At 36.8% G+C, this 20,803-nt stretch overlaps 1 protein-coding gene across 1 annotated transcript; it reads right to left on the bottom strand.

Annotated features, from left to right (window-relative positions):
* Positions 1-2,007: 2,007 nt before the first annotated feature.
* On the bottom strand, positions 2,008-3,921 carry LOC132603723 (cytochrome P450 71AU50-like). The gene is made up of 2 exons (XM_060316910.1): positions 2,887-3,921; positions 2,008-2,795 (listed from the first exon to the last, which is right to left on the bottom strand). Exons 1-2 carry the CDS (start codon positions 3,760-3,762, stop codon positions 2,181-2,183), a joined length of 1,491 nt encoding a protein of 496 aa, XP_060172893.1. The 5' UTR covers positions 3,763-3,921; the 3' UTR covers positions 2,008-2,180.
* Between the last annotated feature and the right edge of the window lie 16,882 nt (positions 3,922-20,803).

Here is a 20,803-nt window from a genome sequence, read left to right as displayed (position 1 = left end):
CATTTATGGGTTATTTAAGAGCAATAATTATCTTGAATTGAATGGATGAATTGTGTGTGCAACGTGAGAGAGTTATGGAAATAAAATTTTAGTCTTTTAATATGGCATAAGGATAATTAAGAGAGTTAAGGAGTGGCTTTGAGTTTTTTTTTTTTTTTTCAAAAATAAAAATAAAAATTAACATAGCACATAAATGAGGAAAAAATAGAGAAAAGACCAAAAAAAGGAGAAAAAGATAAATGTGATTCTAGGCCATAGAAAGGTGTCACATCACCTTATCTATGCCTAGCTTTATATTATATATAGATATAAATTATATTATGTGTGTAATGAGCAATTAAAATTGGAAGGGGAAAAATACAAGCTCAGATTGATGAATAATCACTAAATATCCAATGACTTGATTGCTTAGCACAAAAATTATTACATATCATTTGCACATGTAAAATCGAGCAATTAAGTTTAGTTATGGAGTATATCCAAATACAATATAATGGTAATACAAAAGTGTTTTTCTGCGATGTAATATGAATGAAATACATTTTAAATTTTCTTATTGAAATAGCGAAAAACTTCAGCTGACAATAGGTATAATTATACATAATAGTGCAAAATAACTATAATTATAAAAGGTCAGAACTGTTAGTTTCATGATAGGGTGCTTCAAGTAATATGCTAGAAAGATGAAAGCACCAAATTTAGCTTCAATAAAAATGGTCAATCTAACAGGCTAACACCAGTCCAGGAAATAAAGCGCAAAAATCAAATGAAGTTTGATTTGAGAGAAAACGGCCTTTTAGGATTCGTATACGTCGCTGTCTATGTGCCCTCCATTTTCTACTCATTTCAAAATCACTTGCACCCGTTTGGTAAATTGCGTACCGTTATGCAATTTGAAATATTCTTGCTGTTATAGATATTCACTTTATATGGATTTCTAAACCTAGAATTGTCTCAAGATATCTTATAGGAGTATTGATATGGTACCTTCATTGTTTTAACTTTTTCATTGTGCTTTTCTTAGAATAAGCATCAACTATTACATAATCCCAAAGGCCAAAACACAACAGAGTTAGATTTGACATTAATTGCTATGCCTTCTATTCAAAATATTTTAGTTTCAGAAATGGATACCTAATGTATTTCGAAATCCAAAATACATTTTTAAGTTTATGACGGGAATATCTTTTTAATGGGATACTGCCAAGTTTTCCAACAAATGCACAATAAGGTCTAAAACGATGTGTCAAAATTTACATGAAGCTCCTCTGTAATTGTATTTTGATATTGGTGTTATTGGAACATGGTTGGTGCAAATTATATCTGGCAGTCTTCTAATGATTTGCTTATATTATCCCTTCGAATGAAAAAAGAAGAATAGAAAAGAGGCATAGAAGAATTGCCAGTAAAGAAGCAAATCACACATTCATACCTTCAAAACCATACAGGAAATCACAAAGTTTCCACCAAACTAACCAGCACCATAATCAATGGGAGGATCCAGACGGTTGCTAGGATTAGTTGTATATTGTGACTCTTCATTGAACGGAATTTGTACAGTGGCATTGAAAGATAAAATCGCCCTATTTTCTATTTAATTGGATTTTGGTTAATCTTCTGATCATTATAGCTATTCATTACACTTTGAAAGGTTACAATTTTAAATGTAGAAAAAATAAATGGTGATACATGCATCATCTGCCAAGAAACCCAAAAGACTTAATCAAAGCTAAGCATCTCAACAGGTCCAAAATTATATTTTTCTAATTTAACTTTTATTTTTTTATTTTTGTGTTTTATTTACATTTTGATTTACTGCACGGGCAAATCGTAATCCAACTTTAGAAGTAGATGTTTCTCACTTTTAGTATAATATAAAATATAATATGATATGATATAATATGAACGAGTTTTAATTAGCAAAGTTGAACCAGATGATGATTTCAAATTTCTGTGCTCAATATCCAGTTGCCACTTTGTCACTACTCTGAGAGATTACATAACCAATAAACCAGAAAATAAATGGTTTTCATTGCACTGGTCTATATTTTATTAAGGACAAAAATTTCAGCCAACTCCACCATATATGTATATAATCTTTCTTTTTCTGCTTTGGAGTACTATTTTTGTGAACAGATCTTCGTTTAATTGATTATTGCACCATATTGTGCCATTTGAGATTAAGCATCGCTTAGTCTATAAGTAGGAATAGCCATTAAATGGTTTTCTTTGCTTGTCGCTAACCCAAAGTGCTCATCAATGTCCAAATCAGAAGGCTGCATACCATTTGGAAGCTCCCAATCAAAGCAATGCACCAGTTGTGCCACCAAAAGGCGGACAAGAAAAATTCCCAACTGCATTCCAGGGCAGCTTCTTCTGCCAGAGCCAAATGGTAAAAGTTGGAAGTCACGTCCACGAACGTCGATACTGCTCCCAATAAACCTCTCGGGCAAAAACTTGTCAGGCTCAGGCCAAATATTTGGATCTCTCTGAATAGCATAATAGTTTACCATGATCCGGGATCCCTTTTGTATGTGGAAATTATCGACTAAACAATCTTCCATGGCCTCGTGAGGCACTAGTGGCACTATGGAGTGCAGCCTCATGCCTTCCTTTACAACCATATCTAAGTACTTCAAGTTATCCAAGTCTGATTCTTCAACCATTCTTTCAAGGCCTACCGCTTCTTCTAACTCTTTTTGGAGTTTCTTCATCACATGAGGCTGCCTAAGAAGCTCTGTCAGTATCCATTCTACAGCTGTTGATGAAGTGTCCATTCCTGCAACAAGCATGTCCTGTGATAGAAAAGGAAATTAGTACGAACAGATCTAATCGTACGATGAGAGTATAATAATACAGGTATTTAAATGAGATGAAATAACGTACGACTAGGATAGCTTTTATATGGCTATGGTCAAACTGAAATTCTTCATCTCCTGATTGCATAATGTCCAACATGGTGTCCACAAAGTCCTTGGATTGCTTCTGCTCATGAGACTTGACATGCTCATCAATAATCTTCTCAAGAAACTCATCTAACACCTTCGAAAGGTCCTTGAGCCGGCGAGTGAGTCCCTGGAGATCAATTACACCAAGGCAGGGGAAAAAATCTCCAAGATTTGGTGTTGCAGCCAAATGCACAACCTCTTGAGCTACAGCTTTGAATCCCCTCTTGTCCAAATCTTCGTCCATGTACTTCTTTCCAAACACCATCAAACAAGTCAAGTCTGCATTCAAGGATGCAATCTTTGCACTAAGATCAACAACAAGGCTATCATGAGCCTCCTTTTTAAGTGATTCGATCATAAGCTCAACTTGTTGCCTTCTCATGGATTGAAATGAATTGATCTTTTGGTTACTGAAAAGGTGCACGGTGCACATTTTGCGCATGTTGCGCCAATATGGTCCATACTTTGCAAATATCAAATTCTTCTGACCATATGCCAAATACTGAGCTGCCTCGTTATAAGGCCTACTAGCAAATATATGATCATATGTCTTGAGGACCTTCTCCGCTGCATCTGCAGATGAGACAACGATTGTAGGTACTAGTCCCAGTTGCACATACATAAGCGGACCATGTTTCTTGGCTAGTTTTAGGAAATCTTGGTGTGGATTTTTACCTAACAAGTGAAGATGTCCTAAAATGGGAAGACCTTGTGGACCTGGAGGATACCTTTTCCTCTTCTGGATATTGTTTAGCAGCTCATACAAGGCATATACAATAAGAACAACCACTAGTGTTGCCCATATCAAAGCCATGCCTAATACTTGCTGATGTTTCAAGCTTCTAAAAGAGCTCTGATGGAAAAGGTCCAGAGATTTGAATCATATAATGGCTATTGGCAGCCACAATAGAAAAATCAATGCACTATTAGGGTGGGGTTGGTATGGATATTTATTTTAAAAATTCATGCCTGGTCATTTTCTTGGTTTATTGGAAGTGGCAATTCCGGCTAGAGTATGACTTTGTAAGATAAGTTTAGTGACTTTATTGATATCAAAATAAGTTGACTGATTTTAAAAATTCATGCCAGGTCATTTTCTTGGTTTATTGGAAGTGGCATTTCCGGCTAGAGTATGACTTTGTAAGATAAGTTTAGTGACTTTATTGATATCAAAATAAGTTGACTGATTTTATTAAGTGATTTGCATACTTGAGTGACCATTGGAGAAACTTACTCGACTATCAAGTTATAACTATGAGCTTATCGTGGAAGCATTCAATTGTGATTTGGAATAACATTGTTTAAAGCCAGAATTAGCTTCAGGATTACCAGTGTATTATGAATTTGGCACTAAATGTATTATGAATTTGGCTGTGTTTTAGTGGAAGAGTTAGTTTAAATCCCACACGGGTGTGGTATGGGGGTTTTACACCTTTTTTGATTATGGGTGGTTTTCCACGTAAAATCGTGTGTTCTTTATTTTTACGCACTATACATTCCTACAACAGACTAGCAAGCAACATCACTTACCTGTTCAATCAGTTAGTTCCTGTAACTCTAGCAAACTTTAGGCAAAATTTAAGAGTGCGAAAATTTGGAACGATCCAAATTTTCTAAATGTAGAAAATAAGACGTTCAAATCCATGTTTCTAAAACTAAATAGGTTATTGAGTTAAACTAGCCCAAAGATACTCTTAATATAGTGTGATGCTGTCCGCGTTGGACCACACTCGCACTATTCTTCCGAAATAATTACACTATTAAAATTATCTACTCCTAGAAACAAAAGTTTTTCCCACCGATATTGAGTGGGAAATTGGAGCAATAAAATTCCCACCTCAGTCCTACCGAACCAACTCACTAGAAAAATGCATGGTGGGAAACATATTCCATTGAAACGTTGGAAAACTTTCTAATTTTTCTATGTGAAAATACTATTTAGGTTTTTTTCCACCGACATTCTGTGGGAGATAGCCACTAACATTTTTCAGTGAAAAATCAGTGAGAAAATAGAGATATTTAATTAGTAGTAATCCCTGCACCAAATATGTATTCTTTTTTTCTTTTCAACGATCAATGTAGGACTTGTGTTTGCATACCTAATAAAAGCGTATAGAGATAAGTAATTCTATCCCTCTTCTCCTCTTTGATTGCCTCTTTCTTAGCACCTAAAATTCCCGATAAGGACACCATACTATGTGAATAATTTATGTTTTAATAAAATAAATTGTATCCTCGTTTATGCTATCTTCAAGTAAACACTTTACTCTTTATATAGTTTGTAACAAAAGAAGACGAATTGAATGGATAATTAGCACATGATGTTTGACAAGTAAAGGTACATTCACTTAATGAGAAAACATCAAAATGAGTATTCAAAGTGAAAGGATATAACTGTGTGTTGGTAGCTTCCATTTGAAATTTCTACGTCAAGACTCGTGCAAGGACTATTGACAAACAATAACATTTTTATTCATCATTTCATAGTTGTCTTTTTTGACTTGAATGTACTATACTATGGATTAAGTTTGATTTTAATTGCTTAAGTAGATTCTGGGCGGCGGAAGTGGTGATATTCCTTGAGCTAATGTTTTTATTACTACTAGTGCTCGAATACTTGCGTTGCACATATATTCCATGCTAATTAATATTGAATTTCTTGGAATTCCCTTATTTGGATCATTGTTCCGCCAACAAAAGTACATATTGAGTTCTTTCTTTAGTTTGATCTTTTAAAACTTTTTGTCTTTTTTGAACAATCTTATATCTGATCACTTACAAAGACAAAAACATATATGTAGTAGATAAAAAATAACAAAATAATTGTAATATAAAATCAGAGTAAATTCCCTAAAAAGTCACTCATGTATTGAGAATTGGCCACTAGTATCACTTTTGTTTCTTTTAGGACTAAAATATCACCCAACTATTTCTATTTTCCTCAAAATATACTAATCACACAAAATCCCCCTTCTTTCCTAATTTGCATGCCATATCACATAAAATTTCATTTTTTGGTAATAAATTTATGTAATTCATCCAATCCATAAAACTCATTTAACGAAACAATCCATATCTTATACCCATTCAAGATATCTAAACACTTCTATGCCAGATTTGTGTTCATGATCCATCCTAAAATTATTTCATTTTTGAACAATCTTTTAAAATATGTTTAGTCTAGTAAATAAGATGTTTAATTATTTTTTATCTCTTTATTCCACTAAGCGAAAGCTCAAAAATGTTTTAGAGATCTAGTGATATGTTTCCCCTAAACAATAATACCAGAAAATTATCCCAAAGCCAAACCAAATACAAAAGTATGCAAATTCAGCTGAATATTATCCGCGAACACGAAAGATAAGTGGTATATTGTGAAATTTTAGAAAGCTATCCAGGATTTTTTTTTTCTTTTCCATTAAGGTAATGTAATTATATGTTTTTTGATAAGCTATCCAGAATTGTTAGTGAAAGGAAGATAGAAGTTTGACCAACTTACGGTAAAAAATAGACGTGAAGAGAGAGGACATGATGGTGTGAAGGGGGTCAGACCCAAGGGTATTCGCCGTAAAACCATACCACATGAGCAAATCTGGATAGAATCGGGTTAAATGGGTATAAGAAATGGGTTTGGGTTGGGCAATGGACATAGTTAAATGGAATGAATGTGTTAGATAAATTTATTATTAAATAATTAATATTTTATGTGATATGGCATGCCAACTAGGAGAGAAGGATGTCTTTGTGTGTTTAATATATTTTGAGAAAAATAGTAATAGTTGGTGATATTCTAGTCCTAAAGAAAATAAAAATGATATTAATAGACAATTCTCAATATATGAATCACCTTTTAGGATTTTACTACTCTATTAAATCATGACAGTAAGAGACAAAAACATCCTTTGACCACATATATGGCGGAAATAGTATTACAACATCTGATTATATAACAACATAATAGAAAAAAATCAAATGAAAAGTCCACGAAGTGTTGTACTCATCAGGAAAAGAGCTTCGTTAAAATGGAAAAAAAAATTACCTGGGTATTGTAGTTGGAGTTGAACAACAACGAAATAAAAAGAGCATGCCTTTCACATTTTGGTGTCTACTTTTATACAGTGTAATAGTAATAAATTATGAGTAAAGGCTATGCTGTAAATGTTGTTCTTCATGTAACCGTGGGAGCTTAGAGGACCAAATCAATAATAATAGCTGGAAAAGGAAAAGGTCATATTCTAAATAATACTATAATGAAAATATGTAAAGGTGTAGCCTACGGTAATTAGTGGCATTTGAATGTAGCTGATTATATAGGAGTATTTGTTAGTTACTAATAGAAGTTATTTATTTGGTTCAAGGGTAAAATTATCACTCAATTTTTAATGAATAAATCTGTAACTTAAGAATTTTAACCATTGTAGCGGTTCTATTTTTTCCGATTCGGATTTGCACTTGCCTCATTTAAAAAGAAAAGTGTCCCGGGGAAGTACGGTTGTCAATCGTACCAAAAAAAAAAAAAAGGAAAAATATACTTCTACGTGGATGGTACTCTAAATGGACATTATTTTTAGAGTCGCCACCTAACATATAGGTAAGTTAGGAAAAAACAGTTCAAAAGGGTTCATTTAAAACAGCTAAGTTTTAAAAGAAACCAATCTATACCAAAGTTTGGGTAAGGGTTCTGGTGATCCCTCGGGGAAGGTGTTAGGCACCCCGGTATTAAGGAGCAGTAGAATACGGTTGACCTACGGGTTCTAACAGTATGCCTTGTAGATATAATTTGTTTTTTTGATAAAACTGCTTTTGTTTCATATTTCCGCAAATAAAAATTGGTCATTCATGCAAAAATACTTATTTTTTCAGGAAATAAAAATGGTAGAGTTTTGCCCGAAATTGGGCGTTTTGGGTTTCAGACTAGAACACCTAGGTTAAAACCCAAAGGCATTAACCAAAGTAGGACACTACGTAAGCCCACCCGAGTATCGAAAAAGATTTTTTTAGTTTTTTATTAAGTGTAAAAAATAGTTTTAAGGCCTACTATTATTAACCGCTTGTTAATCATATTTCACATTTTTGTACCATTAACCATACTTTAGCTCAATTTAGTCCTTTTAAATTTTTTAAATAGTCCAAGTTTTATAACAATTCAAATTGGTTCAAATAAGTCTCAAATCAGTCCATAGATAATTTATAATCCATGGGTCTTTGCAACAATCCATAAGTTTTTGAAAGAGTCCAAATCAGTCCCATAATTTTATAAAAATCAATCATTTTTAGTCCAACATTTACAAATCAGTCCACTTTTAAGTTATATCAATTCCTTCAAAATCATTTTTCGCAAAGCGTTAAAATCAAGTTTGGACGACCTAATTGAGTGATAACCAATTAAGGATTTCCAATTTTTTATAGGCTAATAAGTATGAATTGAAATACACAAGTATATGAGATAGAGAGATTGGGCCGACTAAGCCCAATAGGAAAGGTATATGCAACAGGGTAACCTCGGGTCCAAAAATGCACATGCTCCATATTCAAGCTCCAAGAAGTGGGTTGACTCGATCGATATTAGGTGGACAAAGATATAGAAGGGTATGCACAACATTAGAATACATCAATGGATTAAACTAGGTACAAGAATTAAAAGGCTACAATAATTATTACAATGCCAAAATTTAATTACAACAATACTGGGCCGAGCCCAAATATAATGATCAAAAACATCAGCTAAAAGAGATAATAGGATAGCCCAGATGAGATGCAGGCCCAATAGTAATGGTGATTGCCCAAAAGAAATACCCAGAAGTTTCTAAGTGTCAAGAGTCATCATACACTTGATATACACCCAATATACATCTAATGGAGAGCAAAACCATAGTGGCACACCCTCCATATATACTCAGTATAAACCTTACTTAATCACTTCAGTTTCCAGAATCAAAACTAGGAAATCCCCAAGAACTTCATTTTCTAACCAAGAACTTTAGACTACTAATTGGTTCTAAAGCAGAGTAAATTTCTGCTAATCAGTGATCTACAACACCCAAAAGGACTACTATATTCACTTATATTCAACTTAAGGTCTTAACACTGATGCACACATAGGTCTAGAGGGGTGTCAAGTTACCAAGTTAAGCAAAGCAAAGTGTTTGAAAATTGCAAATAACACCGCAGCCACAACAGCAAGAACATAGTCCCAAATAGAATGTTCATAGTGACTGGGAGCAAGCAACAACAATGCAAGAAAAGAGCAGAGTAAAGTCATGTCAAACCAAAGCGAAAGAAACAAACAAGGCAAGGCATGAATCCTATGCTAGTTCCTAGTTCCATAAATCAAACTGATAAGGTAAAATGAAGGGGACAAGCTAGTTCTAGGATATAAGGTTCATGATGCTCAATCCTAGGCTCAAAATGAACACAATAGGCATGGTTCAAGCAAGAACAAATAACACATAAGATAGTATTCAAATCAACAAGTAAACAGTAAAGGAAGTGACCATCTCAAAATAAGTATCACACTCAGTTCTTCTAAAACAGTTTTGATCTTATTCTAGTCTTCCTCTACTTGGTTTTAATGGCCTATGTGAAGCAAGAATTCTCAAACACACTATGACCCTATATTAGTATAAGAGCATGAGTTACAAAGAGCAATTTTTATGGAAACTACAAATAAGTAGAATACGGGGAAGTTTCAGAAATTCAGAGACAAGACCAACCTATAAACTTTCCCCAGTCCCTCTTATTTCAATTTTGAGACAAAAGCCAAGTTCTTTATAACTTTTTTATCCATTATCTTTTTCTCACAGTTCCCAGAAACAAAGTCAATAAATGCACATAAGATTCAGGGCACTTAAACTCTTCAATGATTAACTAGGTAAGCTACAAATCTTTCAGGTTCTCATTTTAAACAAATTCTCAACCTAGACAGTCTCAGAACTCACCAACAGGTTCAAGAAGGTCATTTTTTATGTACTTAGTAGGATTCAGAATTTTTAGGTCAAAAGGGTCTCAACTAATCACAAGATTCATTTCAGTATATAGACAATCTCATAAAGCATTAACAAGATTCTCAAATGATGGTTTATGCTCAGTCTTATTCAGAATTTAAACACAAAAGTCCAACACAAAAGGTAGAAATCAAGTAGAGGTCACACTAGGGTACAAAGAGTAGTCAAGACAGGATCAACAAATTCACAGAGATCAGGAGGGAGAATGAATCTATCCTAGGTGTAGATATAAGTCAATTAAATTCACAGCAAGTCACAGATAATGGGAGGTTCACATGGAAAAAAATTACAAGTCCAAAGAAGCTTTAACTGTGACTATAAAGGGTCATAATACTATCCCAAGCGCAAAACATCACACTTAGTTTGAACAAAGCAAGAGAGAGTAGGAATCACATACATGTATGCCTGTGGAATTCCCAAACAAGTAACAAAGTAGGTATAAGCAAACATGTAACGACCCGTTTGGTCGTTATTGCATCTCTGACAATATGACCCTTTCTCGAGCTTGGAACCGAGAGGACCGTTGACATGCTTCCCGAGGTATTTAGATTTGATTCGGGTGACTTTTTGTGACATTTAGGCCTATAGCGAAAAAGAGTTGACTCAAAGTTGACATTTGGGTAAACAAACCTTTTTCAGAAATCTGTCCATTCCGAGAGGTCTGGATGGCCGTTTAGAACTTGTGTGTATATTAGGTTTGGTTCCCAATGCATTCGAGTGCATTTTGGGAATCGGGTTGGAAAATTGGTTTTGAGGTATCGGGGGTTGACTCAGTCAATGAGACCTCAGATGGGAATTCCGAGGCTGCGAGTGCATTTGTAATGCATTTTTATGTATATCTACATATTTGGTTTGTGTCCGGGAGGTTCCGGGATGGTTCTGAGGGTTGATTTCAAGTTTTTAAGACACTAGAAAAATCTGGTGTCTGGTGACCGCTTTGGCTCCTAAGAGGTAGCGCGAAAGCGCGGCTGAACCGCTGAAGCATTGGCCGAACCGCTGGAGCGGCCGACGGGCCAGATTTTCAATTTAAAAACTTCATAAAACCCTTCTTCCTCCCATTCTAAAAATTACTTTTCCATAGCATCTTGGAGGCGATTTGAGGAGGGTTTGGTCAGATGTCTCATGAGGTTAAGTTCCCTAGTCCTAATCTCTTTCTTTTATCTTCCCTAGTAAGAATCCAAGGTAGAACATCCATAGTAATGGAAAATAAAAGTGGGTTTTGATGGTTTTTTTACTTAGGATTATTAATGATGAAATTGATGGGGTTTATGATAGATTTTGATGAAGTTAAGGTTATTAATCATTTATCTCCTATTATTAGTGTTGAATTCTTGAATCTAAGAGTTAGGGTTTATACTCAAAATTGGGGGTTTTGCTTGAATTTCAAAATTAGGTGAATACTTGAGTTAATTTAGCAATTAGTTGATGGGGTTTGATCACCTAGTGCTTAATTTGATATTTCACCCCCGAGTTTCCCGTTTTGCCCTTGTGGCCCCCATTTCGCCAATTTCTAAGGTCGGTTTTGACCTAATTTTAATGATAGCAATATGGGTATCGTTCTTCGTAATTTCTAATCTAGATTTAGATTATGCCTAGACTATTTTGATCTTGAGGCTCAGCAGAAAGGCAAGGCTATCAAGTGATTGTTCGTATTTTTGTTGTTCGGCCATCCAGGTAGGTTATGGCTTGCCCTTGGTGGCTTCGTATAGCAAAACATATATTTAGATTATATTATCGGAGAAAGCATGAAAACCTTCAGGTATGAAGTTGGGTTAGATATTGTCACGCCCCAAAATCCACCCTAGACGTGACCGGCATCCGACGTCATGAACAACATCGGAAGAACCTAAACAACACAATAATCATACTTGAACCCGCCAGGTTCAACATTGGCCTCTAACAGTTTATAAATTAAATGTAACAAATAATGAATATATGAATTAAAACATGAATATATGAATTAAATTAGCGGAAGTCTTTATAATTTAAATAATTCACCCAAAACATGATAGTGTGCCCGAAAGAGTTAAACGACAACTCTTCTTCTACCCACATTCGAATGTATACTAAGGAGCTTCTAAGAATAAGGAGTAAATGTCTAACCCATCGGGACGCAGCCCGGAAACTAAAATAAATAAATGGAATTAAATAAATAGAGTGTCCCGCAAATGAATGTGTGGGCTCACCAAATCAGCAGCAACATCAAGTCCTTCCTAAACGCCTGGAGTATCAAGAACCTGCTATTCTCGTTACCTAACATACCATCAAAAACAACAATGGTATGCCTGAGTACTTCGTACTCAGTGAGTGCCTCGGGGACAATAAGTAATAAGAAAATAGAGTACATAATACAAAAAGAAATTAGTCTTGCCAGTCAGGTGAGAGCGATGTAAGAACAGTTATTCAGTTTATGTATCTCAATAATAAGTATCAAAACCCATTTATAAAGCCTCTTGTCAAGTTACAACTTCAAATATGCCTTTTCAATCAATTATGATAGTCATCAACAATTCCATAAGAGAATAAGAATGTCACACATGCCAATACAAGCCCAAGAATCAAGCATATCACGCATAGCGCACCACATCGGAATATATAATTCTCGGTGGCTATCCTTCCTCCCGAATAACTAGGCATAAATCACACCGGATTATGTAGTACGCGGTGGCTATCGTTCCTTCCGAATAGCTAGGCATAAATCACACCCCGGGTAGCGAACCCAGCGGCAACCACTCTTCCTCCCGAATGGCTAGATTACACACTAGGATCCATAGTGGCTACCCTTCTTCCTGAGTAGCTAGGCCAAACATAACAACAAAGTTCATAGCATAGAAGCCGATTCATAATTTGTCTCAAGTAGTCACACCATTAAATATCATTAAAGTTCATTATGTCATTACGAAAATACATAATTTTATAGATAATCATGAAAATGTTTCCACTTCTTTAAACAAGATTCCTTTGTCTTAGTTTTTGTAAAGTCATCCATACCAACAATTAACCATCATCACTGATCATCTCTTATAGAAGAAAACGATTATGATTCCATATACGTATATAGAGGATAATACAATCAGGGTTTAATGTGGGCTTGTCCCCTCACGCACACCAACCACAAGCAAAGACATGAATTAAGGTTTTGCATGAAGAGTTCACCTTTTTATTCAATAAAGAACCTTTGAGAAGAAAACATATATCCATAATAAGGTTTTTAAAAGAGAGACATACCTTAGTGTGTTAAACAAAGTTTAACAATTCACTTTTCTAGTGAAGAACACCCAAACCCTAGCTTGAATCACTTTAGGAAGAATTATGTTGCAAACCTTAGGTTTTAGTCACAAGAATCATGGGTTTATTGTTAGGATTGATAATCAATGATTAAGATGTTCTTACCTTAGTGTTGGAGCCCTAGAGAGATATTTTCATCCTTAGGGTTTTTGAGAGTGAAAAGAATGGAAGAAAAATTAAAATTTTGCAACTTATATAATTTCAGCCCGGCAGGCACAAAAGACGGTACAAAGGACGGAGCGTCGATCAGAACGTCGATTTGCTCCGTCGAATGGTTTTTGTGCTAGGTCAATTCGACGGTACAAACGACGGAGCGTCAAACAGATCGATGGAGCGTCGATCTACTCCGTCAAAGTCAAGAAATATCCAGTGAGCAACTTTCTTTTCCTCACAATCGACGGTGCAAAGGATGGAGCGTCGAACAGAATGACGGTACAAATAACGACTGTCAAACCTCCTTTTCGTGAAACTGTAGAGACTTTTCATTTTGACCATCTCCTCTTGGGTCTTTAGCCTAAAGTCATGCACGTAACCCAACATATAAGGTTTCAAAGGACTCATACAATGCTTTCGCACTCTATACGGATTTACAAGATGTTACAGATATTGCCTTAGGTTGGGCCCTGTTGTGTGATTGGGGCTAGCCACCCCATTGTGTTGTGACTTGATTGTTTTGTTGTGTTGGTTTGATGTCACATGTTGTTATTAGATATTGGAAACTGTTGTTCCATCTTGATTGTAATATTATAGTATCCTACGGGTGGATGTTAATACGAGGATAAAGTTCTATATGACTTGTGTAGTCTCTCATGATATTGTTGGTGTACCCATGTTGGTACTTGTGACACTAATATGTTGTTGGCGTACCATGTGGGTACTTGTGATGTTAATATGTTGTTGGCGTACCCATGTTGGTACTTGTGATATTGACCTGATTCTTGATGTTGGCACACGTATTCACACATCCATTCATGATACATTGTTGATATCCTGATTATAATGAATAAAACTCTTTCACTTAAGTGACGTGAGATGGCTGATGTCTGATGTTCATCTCCGAATCATTGATTGAGTGAAGTTGATACTTGATAAAACCCTTTTACTTGAGTGACGTGAGATGGCCGATATCCGATGTTAGTTCCGGAATCGTTGATTGTATGGTCGATATCTGATGTTGTTCCGGAATTGTGGATTGTGTGAAAGAGAGACGAGAGTCCGTGATCCGAGGTCATGTACCGGAGCGGAATGAGTGTGATAAGAGATCTTGTTGTTGTTTTCTGGATGCTTGAATCATACATTGAGCACTCATCTTACATATATATATCTATAAGGCACATTTGACAGGGCGGTGACGATGTGGCCTATGTTGTTTCTAAATACTTGGGAGGTTTTATACTAATTACGCAACCATTTTATGCTGTGTGATACAGGATGGTCGGCAGGCATAAAGGGTGGACAGGTCGTCTCTATGCTGTGTGATACGGAGCCACATAGTACATGAACTTCGCAGGTCCCCCATGGGTTGTGCTACCGAGACGTCGATATTTCTGTCCGGAGTACATGTGTACACAACATTGCATTGCGTATACATTTTATACATTATTACATTGCATTGCACTTGTTTTCTGTTGTGATATCCTTGTGACGTACTTGATATTCTTGTGATGTACTTGATATTCTTGTGATGTACCTGTGATGTATGGATTCAGATTGAGTATTTGAGACTTATCACATTTGGAGAGTAGATGCTTCAACTTAGGTAATGACATGTACTTGGTTCTGGCTTGTGTATGACTTATACTTGTTGATTTATCTGCCTATCCTTCTTTATTGTCTGAATTATGCCAGCTATGCCTAGTCAGCCGATGATACCTACCAGTACCGTTGTTTTGTACTGACCTACACTTGCTGCATTCTTTTATGGATTTAGAGTATTAGATAGGTTTCACTTTTTTCCCTCGGGGATGATTGGCGAGGCTGCTTTAGAGTCATTCCAGGGTGAGCATGATGACGACCGCTGCTCGGATGTTCTCTCCTTTACTTACTTGTCTTACTCTTATTTTGAGATAGTTGTATTATGAGACTTTAACATCTTTCAGACTCGTAGTATGTAGTTAGTGCTCTTGTATGACAAGACCAGATCTATGGGGTTTTATTTAGTATTTCCACACTTTATCTTATATGGATGATTTGAGACTTAATCTATATTCATTTCTTCCGCCTTTACTTACATTGGTTATATTGGGATAAGGGTTCGTCTATCGCAGTGGGAATGATAGGTGCCCGCATGGCCTAATAAAATAGGTTGTGACAAGTTGGTATCAGAGCCTTAAGTTACTCGATCTAAAATACAAGAGCGTGTCTAGTAGAGTCTTGTGGATCTGTACGATGAGCTTTGTACTTATCCGTGAGAGGCTATAAGACATTTAGTAAGCCTTGCATTCTTTCATTCCCTCATGCGACGTTATTCAAATTAGTATCTCGTCGATTCCAATTGGTATCTGGACTTTCTTATCTTGATCATTCTCAGAAGATGAAAATCTATCCTTAAATTCTTACGCGAATAGTTGATCTATGACGTGTTGTGGTATGGTACGAGATGTGTTATTCTGATTTAGGAAAGTGATCAAGTTCAGTCTCTAGTTATGGCCTGAGGTTTCGATGGTGTGGAGTTGCAATTAGTTTCGGTTGCTGTGTAGAGTCACGATTAGCCTGGTTTGCTATGAGAAATTCATGAGAAATGGAAAGATAGTTTAGAGGGTTACAGGGTCTCCATGTTTCAGCATTGGGTTGCTCAGAAATGACAAAGTGCAATTATGGCTTAACAATAGTGGGTTGCTCGATGATATGATCCGTTTGGCTTTAGCTTCGTCAGGGCTTTGTGATGGTGTGTGTGACACCGGTGAGACAATGGTGGGTTGACGATTCAGCAACGGTAGAGTATTAGTCTTTGGTATGTGAGCACAAGTGTAAGTTTGGTGGTGACATCAAATATGGACAACGTATTGTAGTGGAAAGCGACCTCATAGAATTTGGACATGAGTACTTTCGAGAGATTGGAAAAGGAAAAATTAGTATCTGGCATGGTTGTCAGGATAAGGTTGTGACTGGTGCTTAGGTTATTCTTGATATAAGTTAGTTGATGTTAAAGGACTACTCGGTTATTAAGTGAATGCTATGGGCACATCGTTTGATCGGTAAGTTTGATTAGATTGTAGGCTTTGATGAGTTAGTAAACGACTGATGGAAATGACTTTTAATATGGGTACTTCAGCAGTGTTGGATTGCGGGAACATTTTATCATGATGTACAGTAAGGACTGTGATCGATGAGGCTGATGGGTGTCTACGAGGTTAAGGGCAGAAAGGGGATCATTGAAGCAAGAGTTAGTGATATGGGAGTTTGGTTGCAGTGCACGGTGTAGAGTGAGCTTAAGAGTTTATGGATGGGTTGTATGTTCTGTTATGTCATAGACTAAATAGAGATTAGTGGGGGACTAAGGTTGGGAACCTTGTATTCTTTGTGTTATCGGCTAGATCCCTCTACTAGTGTGTTATTACTCGGCCTGGGGGATTGAATGAAAAGGGATTAGTGAACATGGATGTCATGACCCAGCCGATGAGTCGTGACGAGTGTCTGACCTCTAGTGACCAAACACCCCCATACTTATATCTGGACAATACTGCACATCAAGGGCCCATATATAACTTAAACCGAACTCATACTGCCTCAAGAAAGGGTGACATTAAGAACTCTGTACAATTTGTATATATACATATATACTGAAAGAACAGTGCAAGACAACTAGGCCGCTACATATACTGTACACAAAAGAATAGAAGCCGACAAGGCTACATAATCTGACATATACAAATAACTGTCTACAGACCTCTACTATAATAAAGCTGTAGAAAGGACGGGACAGGGCCTTGTCATACCCATATGCATATACATCTCATAGAATGACATACCAAAATAGACTGCAGCTCCGGATCAAATGGAGCGCACTGACCGCTGCTGGATATAGAGGTCCTACTGAACTGGACCACCTAGCTGTCTACCTAAACCTGCGGGCATGAACGCAACCCCCCTCCCCCCTCCACCCGAGCAATAGGGGAGTCAGTACGAAAAATGTACTGAATATATAAAACATAAGAGTAGCATAAGCATAAGAATCATGAACTGAATCTGGAACTCAAATATCACTGACTGTCCACATAGATCTATATGAACTAGTATCTATAAGCATGTGCATAAATCTGTATAACTGACAATGCCTCTGTGGGCGCATAATATGCATGCTCTCAACGATAATCATACTCATGCCTATCAATGTAGGTCATACATATATATGCGTATATAACGCCTGTCAAGCCTCTTTGGGCATCCCATCATATCATATCGGCCTCTCAGCGGCCATCATCATCATATACATTGCTGCGGTACGTGCAACCCGATCCTTATATTATCATTATGGTGCACCAGCTAATCAGGTGGTAATGCGTATATAACTCCATTCCCTTTCCTTATACACCATATAAATATAATACTCGCGTATATAACGCCTTCTGCACGGGTCAATATGCATATACATATATAAATGAATGTAATGCATGAATAACTGTATACATAGAACTGGACCTATGAACAGAAGGAACAATCATAAGCGGGGTACATGAACATTAAAGAGTAAAGTACTCCTAATGCTTCTAAGAGTAGAGTAATATGGGAGCTCGTTTACTCGCTTGTTGATTCATATCATAAGATCATGACAAAATGAAGGAAAGGATAGCCTTAACATACCTTAACGTCTCCTTAATCGCTTAACATTCTCCTTCTAATTCGCAAAGTCTACATTCAAGAGGAATTACACTAAAGTCAAGTCTTGAAGAACACTCTTAAGCTCACACTAGCATAGATAAAGAAATTTGGACAACACTTCCCCTATATTATCAACTTCCACCAAATGATGAAACAACTCCCAAAAAACAATAATAACATCCAATATATCAAAATCAAGAATTTATATTCAATTAAACCCCAAGTCTAGCCAAAACCCTCTTTTTAAGTTCACTCATAGTCATCTTCTTCATTACTCCATCTATGGCTTCTCCACTATCATTCTTTTCCTTTCTAAGGGGTACTAAAACTTTACCGCAACTCAACCATAAGAATAAGATGGAAAACATACCTTGTAATCAAAGAACTTCACTCAACTTCCTCCAAGCTCACATTCAACACAACATTGAAAAGGAGCAAGAAACTTCACCTCCATGGATTACCTTAAGCTCTTGATGTTGATCTTCTCTCTTGATGATATGGAAAGGTGGGAAGGGTTTTAGAACCTTCAATATCTCTCAAGAGGACTCTAGAAAGGTAAGTAAATAAGTGAGAGACGGTGGAAATGAATTTGAGGCCATTTGGGTTTTAAAAAGGTGGCCAAATCACACCCCGACGCACTTGGCAAAGAGTATGCAGCTCAACACACTGTGTGTGCGGCCGCACACTCCTCCCTTGGCTTGGGGAGGGTCTTGGGCAGAAAGGCCAGCCATATTTTCAATTTGGCACCTAGTGTGTGGGTCAGCATTCAGTGTACGACCGCACACTGCCCACTTTATCCCGATTTCATGAAAATGCGATCCTTTCGATTCGCTTGATCTCCAATCCTTACGGAACCTTCTTGGAACTTTTATAGAACTTCATTAACCATCTAAGGGGACTTATATCTCTCCCTCAAGGTGATTCTAGGCAATGCATAGCTCAAATGATACGAAATTTCTAGAATATGGCTCAACCTTAACTTTCTCCGACGAACATACTCCTTTTACCTCAAATACCTTTGGAATCTTAATTATAATCATCAATTATACTTCTTAAACTTACAAGGGCTTCATGTCCACTTTACGTTTACATTGGCATAATCATAATGTGAGTGACACGAAAATTCAAGGTGTAACATTCTCCCCCCTTAAGAACATTCATCCCCGAATGTTAAACTCTCAAGGATTCTATGAAAATTTCGCCAGAGTTTCCCCTGTAAATGTACCAATCCATCCTGTATACAGTAACCCAAAATAATGCCAAACAGGGCCACATACTAAAATACACAACACCATGGCCTCACATGACCAATAACAACAACTAAAAATCAAAGCCATGGTCTCGCACGACTAATCACAATAACTATACTTAAAACAATACCTGGGGATGATGATGCTTCACACTGAGTCTCCTGGAATGGCGGAAACAAGTACGAGTACTTTGTCTTCATCTTCTCTTCAGCTTCCCAAGTCATCTCCTCAACATTATTGTTCCTCCAAAGCACTTTAACAGAAGCTACATCTTTAGTCCGCAATCGACGGGCTTGTCTATCCAATGTAGCTATAGGGACCTCCTCATATGATAACTGCTCGGTCACTTTAATATCATCTATCGGCACGACTCTCAAAGAATCTCCTATACACTTATGGAGCATGGATACATGAAATACTGGATGTACAGACTTCAACTCAGAAGGTAGCTCCAACTCATATGCCACCTTGCCCACTGTACGAATAATTCTATATTGTCCAATGTATCAAGGGCTCAATTTTCCTTTCTTTCCAAATCTCATCACTTCTTTCATAGGCGAAACTTTCAGAAAAACCCAATCGCCTACCTCAAACTCTAACTTGCGTCGCCGATTATCCGCATAGGAATCTGTCAACTCTGAGCTGCTAGCAATCTTTACCGAATCATTTTCACCTTATCAACTGCTTGCTGAATTAAATCTGGGCCCACTGACTGGTTTTCTCCAATATCAAACCACCCTATAGGGGATCTACATCTCCGTCCATATAAGACATTGTAAGGAGCCATCTGAATACTGGAATGATAACTGTGATTACAGGCAAACTCGATAATAGGTAAATGATCATCCCAACTGCCTTGAAAATCAAGTACAGTAGCTCTCAATATATCCTCCAGTGTCCGTATAGTATGCTCTTCTTGTCCATCTGTCTGCGGGTGAAATGCAGTACTAAGACTCACTTGAGTCCCCAATCCATTCTGAAAAGATTTTTAGAAGTTAGCTGTGAACTGCTCTCCCCTATCTGAAATAATGGCTTTAGGAAAACCGTGAAGTCGCACAATCTCTCTAAGATAGAGCTTTGCATAATCTTCAGCTGCATAAATGATTCTGACAGGCAAGAAATAAGCGGACTTTGTAAGTCTATCAAGTACGACCCATATTGAATCATACTTCCGTTGTGTACGGGGCAAACATGTAATGAAATCCATATTGATTACCTCCTATTTCCATGCTGGAATCTCCATAGCCTGTAATAAACCTCCAGGCTTCTTATGCTCTATTTTGACTTGCTGACAATTTGGACACTAAGCAACAAACCCCGCTATATCTTTCTTCATATCATCCCACCAATACATTTCCTTGAGATCATGGTACATATTTGTTGTGCCCGGATGGATAGAATAGCGAGAATAATGGACTTTCCCCATAACCTGCCGACGAAGGCCTGTAATATTAGGAACATATAATCTACCTCGATATCTGAGTACTCTATC

This window comes from Lycium barbarum, chromosome 7, assembly GCF_019175385.1.
Source record: "Lycium barbarum isolate Lr01 chromosome 7, ASM1917538v2, whole genome shotgun sequence".
Taxonomy (NCBI): Eukaryota; Viridiplantae; Streptophyta; class Magnoliopsida; order Solanales; family Solanaceae; genus Lycium; species Lycium barbarum.
This window is presented reverse-complemented; position numbering and strand designations above follow the sequence as displayed.

Bases quoted from the DNA above. Each gene is read 5' to 3' on its own strand.
- LOC132603723 (XM_060316910.1), bottom strand. From the start codon at position 3,762: ATGGCTTTGATATGGGCAACACTAGTGGTTGTTCTTATTGTATATGCC. The intron at 2,796-2,886 runs GTACGTTATTTC...TTTCTATCACAG, and splicing joins ATATAAAAGCTATCCTAGTC to GACATGCTTGTTGCAGGAAT.